The sequence below is a fragment of the Peromyscus eremicus genome, chromosome 11 (genome assembly GCF_949786415.1).
Source record: "Peromyscus eremicus chromosome 11, PerEre_H2_v1, whole genome shotgun sequence".
Lineage (NCBI taxonomy): Eukaryota > Metazoa > Chordata > Mammalia > Rodentia > Cricetidae > Peromyscus > Peromyscus eremicus.
The window spans coordinates 44,543,956-44,562,347 of NC_081427.1; the positions used below are offsets into that span (position 1 = coordinate 44,543,956).

Sequence of the window (18,392 nt, forward strand, 5' to 3'; positions counted from 1 at the left end):
TCCAGAACACTTTGTTTCTTTCTTCTCAGCCCTCTCTCTGTATCTTATTATCCATTGTTAAAAGACACAATTACGACATACTTCACAAGTTTTGTTTGTTTGCTGTAGGTACTGGGATGTGAACCCCGGGCCTCACATGCACTCTAAAGATTTTAAATATCTCAGTACTCTACTCCAGAGCGAGGCCGCACTTGAGTCTGTGAAATCAAGTGCTTTGAGAACAGAACAGAGGAGGCTCGTCTGGGAGTCTTTAAAGGGCTGCGGAAATAAAGCCAAAGAATGAAAATCAAACTGGTCATTTCAAATTGCCTTCAGGTGCAGGGAGATTTAACAATAGGGAAATAACCCGTTGGTTAATGCCTAGTTACTTCAGGTTGCTTTTTTGCCCCCTTTGGGAGATCTGACAGTGCAGTCCAGAATGGCCTCAAATGCTATCTCCTGCCTCTGCTTCTCAAGTTCTAGGCTCATAAAGCTTCTCTAGGCCAAGGAAGCCATCATTTTAGGTAGGACTCAGATAGAGGGAACTTCACGCCAATGGATACTGGCCTGCTGGGGATAGTTGGCTCTCTTTCTAATCCTCATTTCTCTGGGCAGATAGATAGTTTGCTTTGAGCTTGTGGGGTGGACCAGGGACACACATGGCACACATACATACACTCTGCCAACACTCATACCCATAAAACAAAAATAAAGATTAAAAAAAATTGAGGCCAAATAATGGATTCCTGTATTATTTATTTACTTATTTACTTATTTATTTATTTGCATGTGTGCACACCCACACACAAGTGTGTGTGTGTGTGTGTGTGTGTGTGTGTGTGTGTGTGCAGGTACCCACAGAGGGCAGAAGGTATTGGATCCCCTAGAGTCATCCAACATGGTTATGGTACTGAGAACTGAACTCTGGTCTTCTGAAAGAGCAGTAAACACTCTTAACCACTGAGCCATCTCTCCGGCCCTCCTGTAATATTTATTTAAGATTTTCTTGCTCATAAACTTAAAGGAATAGGCTTTTTTCTAGTCCTATAGTCTACTTTAATTTCCGAAATTTGGGACTTCTTTTATTTGTTTGTCCCTTGTGGATTCAGAGTCGCTGTGGACTCAACAGCTCCCTTCTACACTGGGACTCACCACAGCCCAGAAATCCTTACTGGGTGCTGTGATTTGGGTCTGTACTCCCCAAAGATCTATATGTTGAGGGTCTGATTTCCTGGGAGCAGTACTAGGAGGTACAGTGGACTTTTCAAAGCCCGTAGGTCATTGGGGGCGTGCCTTTGAAAGGATCGTGGAGTCCAGTCTCTCTGGGATTCCCGGCTTGAAAGTAGTTTGCTCTGCCATGCACTCCTGCTGTGACATACCATGCTTGCCAGCGTGCCAAAGCTTTATCTTGGATGGGAACATCCAGAGCCATGAGCCAAAATAAACCTTTCTCTTTGCAAGTTAATTGCCTCAGATATTGTGTCATGACTTCACTAGCTGACTAATCTACCAGGATCTTTTATCTCTGCCTGGCTAAATGCCCCATAGTTGAGGCAATGCTACCTTTCCAAACATACTACTGGGGAGCAGGCAAAGGTTTACTCTGTCTTAGAACCTCAGGTATCTCCTGGCATCTTCAGATCTACTCTTCATCTGCCACACAGATAAGCTGCCCAGGGGGAAGACTGAAAAGGATGGAGGCTGTTTCCTTCAGACATTAGGCATAGGAGATCTTGGAACACCCAGCCCTTAAATGGGATGTCTCCATCAAATCCCTCCCCTCAGAGCTCAGACAACTCAACGGAAGAGGAGGCAGAAATAATATAAGAGCCAGGGGGGATAGAAGACCCCAAGAAAATAAGGCTTTCTAAATCAACATGAGCAAAACTCACATGAACTCACAGAGATGGTAGCAGCATGCACAGAGCCCGCACAGGTCTGCACCAGGTCCTCTGCATTTATATTATGGCTTCTAGTGTTTGTATGGGATTCCTAAGCATTTGACTCATATGCTTTCTCTTGGGCGCTTTTCCTTCTCTTGGTTTGTCTTGTTCAACTTCAATGTGATAGTTTTTTTTGTTTGTTTATCTCATTATATTTTATTGTGTTATATTTAAAAAATGGATGAATGAATGAGTGAATGTAAACCTAGTCACCAGGGTAAAGGTTAACAATGGTATTGTCATTTATGCCTCCTGAGAGAGGGAAAACTGATTTTTTTTTCCCCCAGTGGAGCGACACTGGGTACATAAACCACTTTAGGGAAGATCTCATGTCCAGGAGAAATTGGCCAACAAGTAATGGACTCCACAGTTGCTTTTTTTTTGTTTCTGTTGGTGGTGGTGGTGGTGGTGGTGTGTGTGTGTGTGTGTGTGTGTGTGTGTGTGTGTGTGTTACAGTTTGGTGGAATTGGGGGCGTATTTTGTTTTCTAGGTTTTGGTTTCATAGGTTTTTTTTTTGAGAAAGAACTTAAAGTTGGGTGAGTAGGGAGGAGGAAAGAATCTGGATGAACTGGGGTAAGGGAAGAATATGATCAAAATATATTTAAATTAAATTTTTTTTTTCCGAGGTAAGGTTTCTCTGTGTAACTGCTCTGGCTGTCCTGGAACTCACTCAGTAGTAAAAATTATTTTAAATAATAAAAAATGTTTAAAGAAATGAATAAGTAAAGAAGCAAAATGTTTAGATTGACACAAATTCAGAAAATATTATTTCAACTATAAAATGAGATTGTATTTACTTGGTTTTCTTTTTAATAATATTTTATAACAAAAAATATAAACTAAATGTTTCTTCAAAAAAAAGATGCAGGTTGTTTCTGATGGGAATATGCTGTACATATGTCATCTAGCTAACGTTAGCAACAGCACATTAGAGCTAGATGGTGGCCAGTCTGGTTTTGAACCTCTCAACATGATGGCTAAGTATACTATTTTAGACTCAATATTGCAACACAATGAAAGAGATAAAATGAAAGTAAAATCAGCTACTGGTAATCATTTTCTACTTCTTCAGTTTTCTCTATTTTCATTCAAATGTTTCCCATTTTCTTTTTTAATATTTGGAGAAAACGAAAAAACAAAAACAAGATTTCGTGGGTGGTGTTCCAGAGAGCTGTGTGCTACACACTTCATAGGGATACCACTGAAATCCCCCCAATTCCTCTCCTTCCTTATAAATCTGAGTTAGATGTGAAAAAAAAAAGGTCACAATAGAGGTTTGTTTGGGTATCAGTCAATAATGACATTTGGATTTCTGCCCTGAAATAATGTGTATATTCACCCAGCATGGATGAGCAGACAGAAACTAGCCTCCGGGTATCCAAATCAGGTTTGGCCAACAAGTTAATTTGCTGCAATTATGTAATTTTTTGGCTTCTCATGATGGCGATTCTCAATATGCAAGGTTACATCATCTGCCTGAGCAGACCTTCCTCCTTACCTCTTACTAACAGAATCTAATCTTACTAGAGAAGATGGCGTACTCACCTAGAAAATCACGTTTCCTAGTTTCCCTGGTAACCAAGGACAGTCATGAGGGACTCCTGACCACTGAGAGGCTGCCGTGCAGGACTCCTGGAAAATTCGGTTACTAGAGTACAGACTCACAGTCTATCTTGTCTAGACCCCAGCACTGATACGGATAAGGACGTTCTTTCTCTGCGCATGTCCTCTGCCAAGCACTTGGCTTCATAGCATCATGCTGTAGAGCGGCACATGATAACCACTTCCTGTTACTCCCAACTGCTTCCCAGAAGGAAGCAGTTAGATGGTGGCAGGGAGTCTCAGGCTTCCTGTGCAGGGTTTTATCCAGGGCCTCTCCTAACCACACTGATCACATCATTTCTCTGATCAGAGCCTTCAGGCGTTCTCAAGGAACCTTCTCCTCTCTTCCCCCTTCTTTCTCCACTTCCCCTTTTCTCTCTTTTGACACAGTGTTGCTGTGTACTCCTGAAACTTGTGATCCTTTTCTCTTGTCTCCCAAATGCTGGCATCACAAGCATGCACCACCAAGCCCAACAGGAACATTATTGTAACAAAACTGACAACTTAGGAAAAGGTCTCGTATATGGGATACAAAATTTTTACGTGGCGCTGGGGCGGCTGTGGCATAGGCCTTTAATCCCAGCACTCGGGAGGCAGAGGCCTGCGGATCTCTGTGAGTTCAAGGCCAGCCTGGGCTACAGAGCAACATCCAAGACAGGCACCAAAACTACATGGAGAAACCCTGTCTCAAAAAATGTTTTTTTGTTGTTGTTTGGTTTTGTTTTTAAACTTAGCAACATGTAGCCTGCCTTATTTTTTATTTAATTTTTATGTAGGCCTCTTTTCCTACCCACCGTATAAACCTCTTAAGATCAGGATCCACAAAGAACAGTTTAAAGTTTATTAGAGACAAGAGATGTGCCTCAGTTGATAGAGTGTTTGCCTAGCATGCACACATAAAGCGGGCATGCTGCTGCATGCTTGTAATCATATATATATATATATATATATATATATATATATATCCCCTCAGGCTTGGCAGCAAGCACTTTTACCCGCTGAGCCATCTTATCAGCCCAAGATTTTTGTGAATAGCAATAAATACACAGACACACGTAAATCTACTGATTTTTAAGGCCTCCGTTCATTACATTTGGCTGTTTTACCATGTATAAAATGTCCACCTACATCAGTGGTTCTCAACCTGGGGGTCACAGCGCCTTTCACATATCAGATAGCCTGCATATCAGATATTTACATTATAATTCATAACAGTAGCAAAATTGCAGTTATAAAGAAGCAAGGAAAACAGTTTTATGGTTGGGGGGTCACCACAACATGAGGAACTGTATTATAGGGTCGCAGCATTGGGAAGGTTGAGAACCACTGACCTAGAGGAACAGCTAACACTTGCCTTCCTTATTCTAAAGGTATTTTAAAGTAAAATCAGACAACTGTTGACCATACCCTGTACAACACACGCATGCATCAGTGTGTACATGTATCTTTACAATAAGAACTTTCCAAAAGTCTGGCTGAGATTATACCCAGTATTCATTTCTTATATCATTTAATATCTACACCACATCCAGTTAAACAACTGTTATTTTAAGATCCTTTTATAATTGGTTTGTTCAAATCTATATCAAATATTGGATTGTTAAAATTTAGGTCTTTCTTAGTTTACTAGAACTCCCTTCCACACCTCTATTTTAGTTTCTTTTGGGTGGTACTGGGAATGGAGGCCAGGGCAGGCTGCGCAGGTCCTCTGTCACTGGGATCCCTAGCCCCTCTTTTTCTTTTGACTTTCTTTCTTTAAAGGTCATTCTTGGTGAATAAGGTGGGCCACTTGTCTTATGAAATCTCTAGACTTTAATACCTTATATCTGGCTGACTGTATCAGCCTAGTATCTTCTAACATCTTCCTCTATCCACAGGGTTATTATTATTATATTATTATTATTATTAATTACTATATTATTGTAGCTGATTTAGAAACAGACATTTAGGTTCAACTACAAAACACAAACCGGGGCAGGAAGACTTCATAGTACAATAGCATGTTACGAGACACAATAACACTTCAGCTTCTCACTTTTATTGGCATTAAGATGATCTCTGGGTTCAGTCTGCACCAGCCCCAGTCGCCATTCCCAGCCTCCCCATCAACCTCCCATCAACTGTTTCAACAGATGCAGGTGATCATTACATAGAAACTGTTACTTCAGTCAGGCATGACAAAATTCTTTTTAAGTTTCTTATTTATTTATTCTTATGGGTATCAGTGTTTGCTTGCATGTGTGTATGAGCATAATGGACTTGTTTGGTGCCTATGGAGGCCAGAAGAGAATGTTAGATCCTTTGGAACTAGAGTTACAGACAGTTGTGAGCTGCCATGTACAAACCAAATCCAGGTCCTCTGCAAAAACAGTTAAGTGCTCTTAACCACTGAGCCATCTCTCCAGCCCCTTGTTATTTGCAGACATCTAGTCTACTAACCTACTATCCACTTTGAATTGTATACATTTTACATAATACAAACTAGCCTTCAAATGCCTTAATAATATTTGTTTTGTAATTGGGGATGGCAGGCCTTTTCCTCCTGTGGCACCTGTCCTGTGCTTCTTCTCTCTGTGTATCATCTGCAGGGTGGTAAGGTATAGGTGGTCCCAATGAGCATTTTGAACGCTCATATCCAGTACAGTACTCTGAATATAGCAAGCATATAATGAAGGTGCCAAGTGCTTTGACTTAGTGACTGCTCAGATTTAGAATCTCCTACACATGCAAACAAGAGCAGCTAGATTTCAAAATGAAACACACACACACACACACACTTACACGTGGTGCCACAAATTTATTATAGCACAGAGAACAAAATCAAATTCTCACAACTTCTACAGTCATTAAAAAGTTAACAGAAATAAAAGATAGCCAAGAGATATAATCTCATAATTTCCCAAACTATGAAACAAGGTAGCATACTCAATTTAGAATTTTCCTTAAGTATGAAGACAGAAAATTGTAACACCCCATAGATATTTAAAAATTTGTATTTATAACATACATATTGGTCCTCAAGGACTCATAGAACTTTTATAATAAACTATACTTAATAGCTGAGCTTTTTGCTTATTAGGCAAGCAAGTTTAAAGGCAACAAAGTCTTGAAAAGTAGGTGAAACCCCATTAGAAGCTCTGTTTGATCAAACACTGCCCACATAAATTCTACAACCAGTGACATTCATTTTGATCTACTGATGTTTACATCTGACTGTCTGTCGATTGTGATCTGTTTTCATATGACATTTCACCTCCCAGCTTTCATTTATAGAACTGAGGATGTGGTATGTCATGTCACAATGCTGCTCTTAGTCCATAGGCATGTCAGTCAGACATTTTACATACTTGGAGAAGGGAGAGGAGGGGGTGGGTAGTGTAAGTAGAGAGGAAATCAATCAAAGTTCCCCGTCTTATTTTCTATTTTGTATTCCTTTGGGTCTTTGCCCTACTTGAGTCTTTGGGAATTGCCTGTGTAGGTAACTATTTCTACCATACTGTCCCATCGACAGAGTCAAAATAGGAGAACGTGGATCCCTGAGACCTTCACAGTGACAGACTAGTGCGGCTGTTGCTGTCAGCTTGGCTTGTCTGTTACTTGTTTTGTTTTGTTGTTTTTTTTTTAAGTATGAAAATCTTCGTATTATCCTCTGCTTCTCACCGTAAGCAAGTGGAATCACTAAAGGTCACTTAATGGCAAATAACTTTATAAAGTAAGTGAATGTGGAGACAAAGGCATGGTGCTGAGTGATGGATCAGGAGAGAGCAGGCAGAACTTCAGAGTTTACAGTCAACGAAGACTTACTTGGGCTTTGTTGCCAAATGAGCAACACTATGCGGCACACATGCCCAAAGCCATCAGTACTGATTTTGAAGTTATTCACACTTACGTAGTCCTTCAAAGAGGAAAAGGAAATAATATTGACAGCTTCACAAATGTCCAAGTATCGCTAGGTGGTCCGGGTTTTCCAACAAGAACAAGAAAATTCTAGAAATTAGTATTTTTTTAAAGGGGGAAAGAAAACATTTGCCACATGAATTTCAGCCCTTCACAATATGGCTTACAGGTCTGAAGAAGAGGAAATCCTGGCTAATTCATGATTCTGGAAAATGTTTACTCATGCGGTGCATCCACAACACTAAATATGTATAATACATAACCATAACGTACTCTTTGTCTCCCAAAATCTAACAGCCCTTGCTAAGGTAATCAAATCTGACCTCAGATACTCCACCACCCACCTCCAGTTGCTTCATAAGACACTTGGCATAGCAGATATTTGAAAAGTGATTTGTGATCCAAAGGCATCTGAGGCAAGCTAATCACATGAGCATCTAAACGTCTAACACGCAGTTAGGCAAGACAATCCTTTTAAACCGACCTATCAGAGAGTGGCATTATACTACAAGGGATTATAACTCTCCTCACTGAATTCCACAGCATTTTTTTTTTCATTGACATACCCTACTCCTTTCAGACATGCACAGTTAACTGTAAAATCATCATCAGCAAAGTATTCATTTAACCTGTGGAAACAAATCATCTCGTGTGCAACGTAACATTGCCTTCACCTTAGTGTCAAAGGCATCAGTGTAGAAACCGAAGCACCGCTGCCTCCAATAGCTTATACGTGTGTCGTGAGGGAGCCTCACCGGCAGGACTGGTGGTGACCGCTCAGAAGACCCATTCAAACTACCACTAACGATTTAGAAGGAGAACCTATCAAAACGCCACTGTGTTAGCACTTTAGATTGGGAACTGAGCCCTGGAGTGAATATAATGTCTTCCGAATACAGGAGTGAATGACAGAGCCAGAAGCCAGTCAGAAGTCTCCACACCAGACAGGAGGAATCGATCATACTCTGTGGATCTCCATCCATGATCAAAATCGCTAGGTATTTTTCATCTATTCCGGAGTTCCTAGAAGAGTACTATGTTATTTCATACCCTCCTCTCGCTGTAGCAAAGTGTGTTAAGAACTTTTGATTAGTATGAAAGGCAATAGGAAACCTCCTGGCTGCTCTAGTCTCTTCCACTGAGAAGACTATCTGGGAGCTTTGGACTCTCAAAGATCAGAAACCCAAATAACTTATAAAAATACAAGCTCTTGGTTTTGAAAAATATACAAAACGCACTGCATAGGTGAGTATCTCTTGATTGTCAAGGAAGGCAAGATATCAGTCTCAATTGTAAATCCAGGCTGTGCTTGTCTTTTAGTGAGGCTTCGTTTTGCAATTTCCATTTTTTATAGTTTTGGGCAATCTTTGACCCTTGGTATAAGCACGGTACCAAAAGTGGAGAAACAGTAGCAGGAAGATGCATCCATAACTCATAATGATGTACAGAAAAATTGGGTACTGGTAATTGCAGTCCTCCATGAAGAAGATCTGGCCTATGTGGATGGTGACAAGGATAAACTGGACCTGGGAGATGGGAGAAGGAAAAGAAAATTAGGTATGAAAAAAACCCACTTGGTTTTACCAGTTTTTCAGCCATTCCTAGGTTACACACATGAGCCATGGCATGCCTGTGAAGGCCAGAGGTTAGTTCTGTCCTTCCATTGGGTGGGTCTCTGGGAGCAAACCCAGGTCATCAGGTTTGGTGGAAAGCACCCTTACCCACTGGGCCATCTCGCTTCCCCCTCCCACTTGGTACCTTTTTTATACCTGAGTAAAGGTCAGTTAGGTTCTCGGGGAGTTTTAGAAAAGTAAATCTCTATAAAGAAATAGTACTTGTGAGCTAACTAACCGTGATTAACTTTCTTACAGCATTTCTTGTGATACAGCTTTATTGTTATCATCAACCTTCGCTGAAGCAGCCTCACAAACGTCCATGGCTTCCCTGTCCAGCAGCTTTACTTAACTCCCTTCCTTGGGCAAGAGACTAATGAAACCTTGGAAAGGAGAAGCAGAGTCCTCCACACACATGCACGCTTCAGACAAGTGACAAACAGATGTCTAGCCTTCATATTTCTGTACAAACCCTCCCACTTTATTGAAATGTTTATGTTTTCTGAAACAAAGTCTTAGGTAGTATAGGCTGGCTTCAATCTTGTTATGCAGCTGAGCAGGACCTTGAACTTCTGATTTTCCTTCCTCCACCTCCAAAGGGCTGCGATGACAGGTGTGCACTAGAATACTTGCCTCACTTTATTTAAAATGTGCCACATTTGTTAGATGAAAAAAAAACTAGTGTAAGATTATGTATGTAGTAAATATGAAATCTGCAAAAGGTATAAATGCATATATATATGCATAAGGGGAAAAGTTGAATGAAAACAAAGACAACTATTACCCCAGGGAGATGGAATTTTACTAATTTATTATTTTTCATTTATATGGATTGTAGCTAAGCAGCTTGTAGGAGCTAAGCAAACTTTCCTCCACTAAGCTACATCCCTGCCCGGTTTATTTTTCTCCCTGTCTTTCTAACTGGGAATTTTAATTCCACACATATGTGCAAAGAATATGCACACATATTATGATCACATATTACTGCACAATGAGAAAAATACTTTAAAGAAAGGCAGCCATGGAGAATAATTGCCAGAACTTCACAGTATTCCGAAGTAAGACTAAAATAAAAGTATGAAATAAAGCATTCATTTCACTGCTTCCTCCTGGCTGGCCATGGAGACTGTTGCCAATTTCAGATACAGTTGCTAACTGGACAGAACTGCCCTGATCTTCACTGGGGGTCCTCAGAGACTGAAACAGTAGTCTCTCTCCTGAGAACCCCTTTTAGGGCTGTATCCAATTTCACTTAGCAAGTTGTAGGATTTTACTTGAAAGTCCCCAGCAGGCTAGCTAGGCCTCGATTCTACTTCCTCCTTGGTATCACTGGCAGATTACGGCACCCAATTTACAGTATACTTCAACTCAGGAAATAGGAAGATGGCAGAATTCTTTCCATAGAGGGTAATACAACTAAAACAGGTCATTTGACTCAGCTATGAAGGAAATTATGTACCATATATTTTTTTAGAATGAATTCTTATGAAGAATTATCTGATCTAAACTCAATGACTTACTCTTTCAAGCACTGTTGACTTGCGGGCACTATCCCATCTGTATAACCCACATGTCTTACATTACTTCATACCTATAACCCTCACAGCACTCTTTACTTATGAGAAGAAAGACAAACTGACCAACGTTAGCACTAAATAGGTAAGCACACAGAAATGCTCACCGTTCTTTCCACATTACAGTCCTTCAATGTTGATTCAGAATATTGGAATTTCTACCTCATACTTAGTATTATTCTTATTTGTGGTCATATAACTTTGACACTATTTTGATTATAAACATAGTTTTTGTAGATGCATCTCAGACCATTATAAGAATGAAGATGCTAGCTTAATCATTTGAGACTCTGAGCTACCAAATCTGCTTTATTTTCAGCCGACAGAGCTTCTGACCAAGTCCAAACAGTGATGCATACCCCACAGAAGACAAGCATCCTATTTCTTCATAGACTGTTCCAGATTTGTCTAGACTCCTAACTCACACAGAACACATGTGATTGCAGTTTTGTTTCATATTTAAAGAAAACCAGTTACTCACAAGCTGTAAAGATGTCAAATGCTTTTTCCACCATAAATACTTCTGGTAGGCCGGTCCCATGGCACACAATCCATAGTAGGAATACATGACTACATGCACAGCTGTATTTAAAAAGGCATGGAACGTTCCCAAACCACCTGAAAGAAAAGAGGTTATTGTAAAATGGCCCCTTATTCCTTAAAATCAGATACATTTGTCCTAAGATTTCAATATCATTATTTCTCTAATTTTAGTAGGAAGAAGAATACATGAGAAACCTCAATCTCGTGAAGCAGCCATCAAACTAGAAGTTCAGTAAAACATTTCATAAAATGCAAAACAGAGATCTTACAAAATCAATTAGCACGTAGCTGTTTGTTATGCTTCACCCTTAAAATTCTCCTGCGGTTCAAGTTTACTTTAAAAAAATTAAGTCAATCTCTTAGAAAGGCTACATTGCTTAATAAGAATCTAAATGTACTTTTAGTGAAGACTAACTTTTATAAGGTGAACAAATTATCTTAATCGTAAATGTACAAATTAAGATGTTTCACATACTTAGAACCTACTTATTTCCACACCCACCACTAAGATCGAGACACAGTACTCAACACCAGCAAGGCCTCTTTGTGCTGTTTCATGAATGCATCCCTCTAAGGTGACCTTTACCTGATTTCTATCGTAAGCTATTAATTTTGCCTGTTAATACATTTCACAGAGATAGAACCACACAGCACGGACTCTTTTATTCCTGCCTCCTTTCATACAGCACAATGGCTTTGAGTTTCTAGCATGTTGGTGTACACACCAATACTTAGTCTTTTTCCTATTGTTCAGCATTATGCCATACAAATGCGTCAATATTTACCCATTCTCCTATTGGAAGACATTTGGGTTGCTTCTAATTTGGGCTCTCATGAGTAAAGCTACAGACATAATCATTGTGCAGAATCAAATTTCTCTTCCACACTCGCAATAATGTGCATTAGATATTTTTAGTACCACAGACACTCTATCAGGAAACCATTGGAAGTCATTAGTAAGCTACACTAAATCTGCTATCATAAATTATTGTGATTTCAAAATAAATAGTTATCGACAATTAAGCTATCCTTTTTATTGATTGCCCCCATTTGATTATGTTTTCCTCTTTTAATTTTACCATCTTTAATTAGAAAGAGAGGCAAAGGACCCAAGAATGTAAGAAAAGAGCATCTCCGCTGCCTTCAGCTAGACTAGTCCTTGGTGGAAGGGACAGCCGGGTGTTTATCTGATGGCGAAGAAAGAAAAAACCCAAAATTCCTCTCTAGGATTTCTTTCCTGAGATGTTCAGCCTAGATAAATCTGCATTATGCCTGGTAAAGTTGACCTGGAATTGAAGTTTTTCTACAAAATAATCCATTTCCTTAATTCCCAAGTCTTCAATTCCAGAAACAACCTAAAACTCGCAACTAATTATGGTACAACTACTAGTTTATAGTCTCTTTGAATTGTCTGTGGAAAAAGCATTATAAACAGGCACAAAGCAGAATGAATTACTTTATGTAAATTAGTGTGTGTGTGTGTGTGTGTGTGTGTGTGTGTGTGTTCATGCATGCCCCAGCACACATGTGGAGGTCAGGGGATAACTCTTGGCAGTTGGTTCTCTTCTTCTACCACGTGGGTTCCGAGAATCAAACTCCGGTCGTCAGGCTTGGCCTTGGAGGCAAGAGACTTTGCCAACTGAGCCATTATTTTAAAATAATATTCATAATTGCAGTAATTCTGAATGTTTCTAGATACTATTATTGCTAAAGTATTCCCATCAAAGAACACACTTTAAATAATTAGGTCATGGTCGTCAAAGCCTCATGCTATCCTGTACTTCACAGACTTCAATCAACTTGCAGTTAATTCTTTAATTATCACACATTTCAGAAGCAACACCATTAATGAGGCATGCTACCGTCCTCTCAGTTTTTATTATTTACATTCGGATTAATCTTTTTACCCCAAAAGAAACCTGAATAAATTTTAAGGGAAGGGGCACACCCTTTTTAGGGTAACTAACAATGGAGTAGCTGCCTAATCCTATAATAGCTCAGGAGGCAGGCTGAGTCTTGGAATGGAAGGGAAGATTGTGCACGTTCATTTGTGTCCAGCAAGAACACACAAGAACTGCAGCTCAGCTTTCAGAAGGGGCCTGTATCAGAGCCTTCCTCACGAAGACACCACTTTCTCCATGTTACCCTCATTTAAATCAGTGGTTCTCAACCTGTGGGTTGGGACCCCTACGCATCTAACAGCCCTTTCACAGAGGTCACCTAAGACCATCCTGCCCATCAGATATTTACATCTCAATTCATAACAGTAGTAGTAAAATTATAGTTGTGAGGTAGCAACAAAAATAATTTCATACATTACTTATGAAAATAATTTCACCACAACATGAGGAGCTGTACTAAAGGGTTGTAGCATTAGGAAGGTTGAAAACCATTGATTTAAAGGCACTAACCTGAGGATCTCATACAGGGATTAGCATGGATTAGGGATTAGTTTAGAGGGTTAAATCAAAGAAGAGTTGCTGAGCAAAACAAGCTGCTGCCAAAGGAACTTCAGCTTGCTTATTTTCTCCGATGATTGTCTTCTGACATATTACTGTGGCAAGTTCATTCATAAAACAACTACATTTTAATTAGCAATGCTTTTTACTTTTCTCCTTGGAAGGCTTTTCAAGTAAAGGGTTACTTTCTTTACAAGAATGAGCCTGAAAAGCAAGCATCTCAGAATGGGTTTACAATTAGTTCCCTCAAATATCACCTCTTTTGGCTTAGAGAATATGAAAGAATCACCTGGGTAATTATAATAACGCTCTACATTTCCCAAAGGGGATATTTACATAGTTAATAGAAAAAAAAACCTGCCATGAAAATATTTTCCTCTTATTCCAAGGGCAATTTGGGTTGCTATTATCCCAGGAGAGCACAGGGGACAACCCAGAAATCAAACACTAGGCAGAGATCATCTGTGCTCCAGTATTTGCAAAGATTAGCTTAGACAGACCAGCTCGTTCTAGGAACACAGCTCTGGCCAGTCCACACTTCTGGAAACAGAACGTGTTGCTGGACGAGAACCCCACAGCCAAGACTAAGCGGGGATGCCAGCTCACGGAACACGCCACAGACACAAACATCCTCTTTCTTTCTTCCTTCCTTCCTTCCTTCCTTTTTTCCTTTCCTTTCCTTTCCTTTCCTTCCTTCCTTTCCTTCCTTCCTTCCTTCCTTCCTTCCTTTCTTTCTTTCTTTTTTTTTTTTTGGAGCTGAGGACCAAACCCAAGGCCTTGCACTTGCTAGGCAAGCGCTCTACCACTGAGCTATTTTCCCCAACCCCCATTCCCCAACCTTGACCATTCTTTAAAGGAGATGGGAATTAAAATATGAGTAAAGGCACTATGATCAAGGGCTTGATATCCATAGACATGGGATATTTCAAACCTGAGGTCCTCCTTGTTTGAATCTGCATTTCTTGGAAGTATTACTTGTTTTGAAATGGACGCTAGACCATCAACGGATTCAAATAAAGGTGAGGAAACCACTCGATTCCATTCTTTAAATAAAATGTATATTTCCCATAGTGGAATTACCAGCTATTCAAATGGAAAGATGGGAAACCACAGAGAAGGATAAAGAAGCCGAGGGGAACACATTGGTTTGGGTATCTTCAAACAAAAAAAATTGGAGCACTGCCTTCCAATTTTTTCTCCAATTTCTTTTTCAGAATTGAGATATAGTATAGCTGTTCCTTGAGATTCACGAGAGGGAGGTTTCAAAACTCCCTGGTAACAGCCAAGTCTGTGGATATTCAAAGGTCCTTACAGAAAATGGCAGGTTGTATGCATATAACCTGTGCACATGCTCCCACAGACTTTATGATACGAAACCATGTGCATGTAATGGAAGCTGTTCTACACTGTATTGCTTAGAGAAAAATGACAAGGAAAATGTCGGTACACAATTTAGGACGGGAGCAGTTTTTCTTCCTTGGTTTTGATGTATGGTTGGCTGATTCTATGGAGGCGGAGCCCACAGATATGGAAGGTTGACTTTGCCGGTGTTACAGAAGAGACAGAAATAAGCTAGAGGGTGTGAGAACACCTCTCTTAACATCTTAAAAAGGAAAATAGTCATCTTTGTCTATCATTAGCAGTCACGTGGTTAATGGAAAAGCTTGCACAAGTGCTTCTCTGTATCATTTTCTTTTCATGCCTTTAAACACACAATACATTGTAACCACCCTAGGAGAGAGTATTGAAATCATAGCTACCCTAGGGTTTCCAGTTTTTCATCAACGTAAGTAAGACATTAGTGCACCTCACATAGGAGACCTGAGGGGCCCAATATGCGGTGGAGAAGAAACAAGAAGAAGAAGAAACCTCCAGATGAATCAAATAATAAAGGTTTACAACTGTGAGCATCTGTGACTTCTGGATGTTAAAAAAAAAAATAGGACAATTTTTACAGCAAAGTTTGCTAACCTGGAAATCCATGCTTGAAGACTTTGCTTATTTGAAACTTTATGAAAGAATAAAGTTCCTGCCTACTTTTTCCATTTCTAGGTGTTCAGAAATAGAAAACCAAAATGAAGCAGACACTTAGGCTCAAGCTTTTGGTTTAAACTATCTCTGACCTGAAAAACAAAATCAAAAACAGAATGTTGTGTCCTGTGGTAGACTGCTGTGGGAACTTGAGTGATTGTGATCTGGCTCCCCTTTAAAGCTGTTTCCGTGTTGTTTGCCACATCTTGTGCTGTGGATATCGCTCTGTATAAATAAAATGCTGATTGGCCAGTAGCCAGGCAGGAAGTATAGGCAGGACAAGCAGAGAAGAGAATTGTGGGAACAGGAAGGCTGAGGAGGAGACGCCAGCCTGCCGTCCAGGGAGCAGCATGTAAAGGCAACAGGTAAAGCCATGGAACACGTGGCGACATATAGATTAACATAAATGGGCTGAGTTTAAGTGTAAGAGCTAGTCAGTGGTAGGCCTGAGCTAATGGCGAGCAGTTTAATTGATATAAGCTTCTGAGTGATTATTTTATAAGTGCTGGGTCCATGGGGCTGGGCAGGACTGGAGAAAACTTCAGCTACAATCTTGGATGTGGTTTATTCACAAATGTTCATGTGCCAAAAGCTTTGTCTCCAATGCAACTGGATAAGTTGATAAGTCGTGGGCCCCTTAAGAAGTGGAGCTTAGTGAGAGGTGATGAGGTCAACTACTTCAGATTATAGGTCAGGACTTCCCTGTGTCTCTTGTTTTGTCTCTTGCTATGCCTCCTGGTTCTCAGTCTCTGTTCCTTTGCTCACTCCCCCGCTTCTCCCCGCCCCTTTCTCTCCCTCCTCCCCTTGCTGGTTCCTCTATGATGCTATGCTACACTGCTAGACCCGCCTAGAGGCCAAACAGATAATACTGCCCGACCTTGGACTTTCAGCATCAAAAACCACAAGCTAAGCAGACCTCCTTCCTTTGTAAACCAATCAGCCTCTAGTAATCTGAATAGCAACACAGAACAGATTAAGATGGGGTATGCCGCATATCAGGAATTTGAAGGCAAACAAAACAGAAATGGAAATAATGTTCTGACTTTCTGTGAACACATTAGGAATATTATTTAAGTAGATATCAATGAATCCAAGGCTTTTGATATTTTATCTATTTTTTAGTACCTATTTAATTGAAAACATGCAATAGAACTCTAAAGGGAAACAATAAAACCTAAACAAAACAAAAGAATGTGCATAGAAGGTCTTGCTCAAAAGTCTTCACGTCTGAAGACTTGGAATGGGGAATCTAAGAGTCCTATGCTCGTGTTTCAGGTGATAATTCCAAAGTCAGAAGTTTAACCAAAATGGCTCTTTGTTTTTTTTTTTTAAGTCTTATAAATTACATGTAGTAGCAGAATTTGTGTTTGTAGCACACGAAAATGACATCACTTATAGATCACATGATCCCAGCTCTCCCTTTTCTACCTGCAGCAAATTTGACTCCAAACCACCAGGTCCATGGCATGATTGTATGATGGAAGACATGAAGGAAAGTCACTTGGCTATTTTTCTTACGCAGAACAAAAAAGACCTGAAATAGTTTAAAGAAAAATCAAGTTCATAAAAACCATGCAATAATTTATTGTTACAAAACTATTGGTAAAGAGCAAACAGTTTCACGATTGGCTTCCTACGGGCTGCTTTACGGGGTGTTCAGAGGGGTAGCTTGGTTCTCCAGGCCGCAACTCAAAGGCTAACAGCATGCTTGAACTCGGGCATGGTATGGTAATCATGAGAGAACCAATAAGAAGGTGAGAAGTTTTATACAGATTTAAAAATCAAACATAGACAGTGAAAACTCTGGCCAGAATTTATTGAAAGAAATGCTATTGATACATTAATTAATTAATTAATTAATTAATTAATAAAAACTCATTAATTTTTTAACTACATGACAGCCAGAAGTTCAGCCATAATTCCTAGGACTGAAATTATCTCATTTTACACTGCTCTCTAACACATCTTACCAGTTTGGATAAGGGTTAGGCAAACTGGAAGTGGACTTGAAAAAAACAAAGTAATACTATTGTATTACCAAAGAAAAACAAATACTGAAAATCCTGAAGAGTTAATCCTAAAAATACTGTGGACAAGAAAGCAAAGCTGCATAAGAAAAAAAAAAAAAAAAAAAAAAAAAAAAAACGAGAAGGGAAACAAAGGTACCATTGCAATTGCGCATGCCCAGTGTTGGCTCCCTACGCTAAGGGAGAGAAAGAGCAGAGTTGTGTGGGGGAGGAGGGTGTCAAAGAATGCGCTAAGGGAACAGTTCACAGCACGAGGGTAAAGTCAGACTTTCAAATTCAGAGCATAACACAAAGCGTTACTGTGTCAGGAAAACTTGGAAGGCCTCAAGGCGGAAACAGTTTCTTTATGGAAGTTGCAACTGAGAATATGCAAAGCAGAGTCCACCAAGCCAAACGCATTTGCTTATGCACATGGAAGAACCCAGCCTGGTACAACATAGGGTCATAAACTTTCAACAGGGGTCCTCTTCTCACAGCAGCCTGTCTCTGGGGGAAGCCACTCAACTTCTTAGGTCCAGGTTTACCCCCCGGAGTGAGGGTTCTGAACTAGAATGGTAGTTCCCAAACCTGGCTGCAAGGTACAATATGAAAACAGAGTTTAAAAATACCCATGTGTATAGTCTCTACTCCAGACCATCAAGCATCAGCTCTCAAGAGGTAGGTCCTGTGTGTACTGTTTTGTTTCTAATGCATGTAATTGTAAGGTACCTGAATGCTGAGGACC

The 18,392-nt window shown here is 40.0% G+C and overlaps 1 protein-coding gene across 1 annotated transcript in view; it reads right to left on the reverse strand.

The window, feature by feature from the left end:
• Window positions 1–6,301: 6,301 nt before the first annotated feature.
• Elovl7 (ELOVL fatty acid elongase 7) overlaps window positions 6,302–18,392 on the reverse strand; it is a 73,264-nt gene continuing 61,173 nt past the window's right edge. The window contains exons 6-8 of the mRNA XM_059276564.1: window positions 17,070–17,175; window positions 11,090–11,226; window positions 6,302–8,947 (exon numbers count right to left, since the gene is read on the reverse strand). Coding sequence (XP_059132547.1) covers window positions 8,738–8,947; window positions 11,090–11,226; window positions 17,070–17,175 — 453 coding nt within the window. The 3' untranslated portion in view covers window positions 6,302–8,737. The remainder of the gene's footprint in view (window positions 8,948–11,089; window positions 11,227–17,069; window positions 17,176–18,392) is intronic.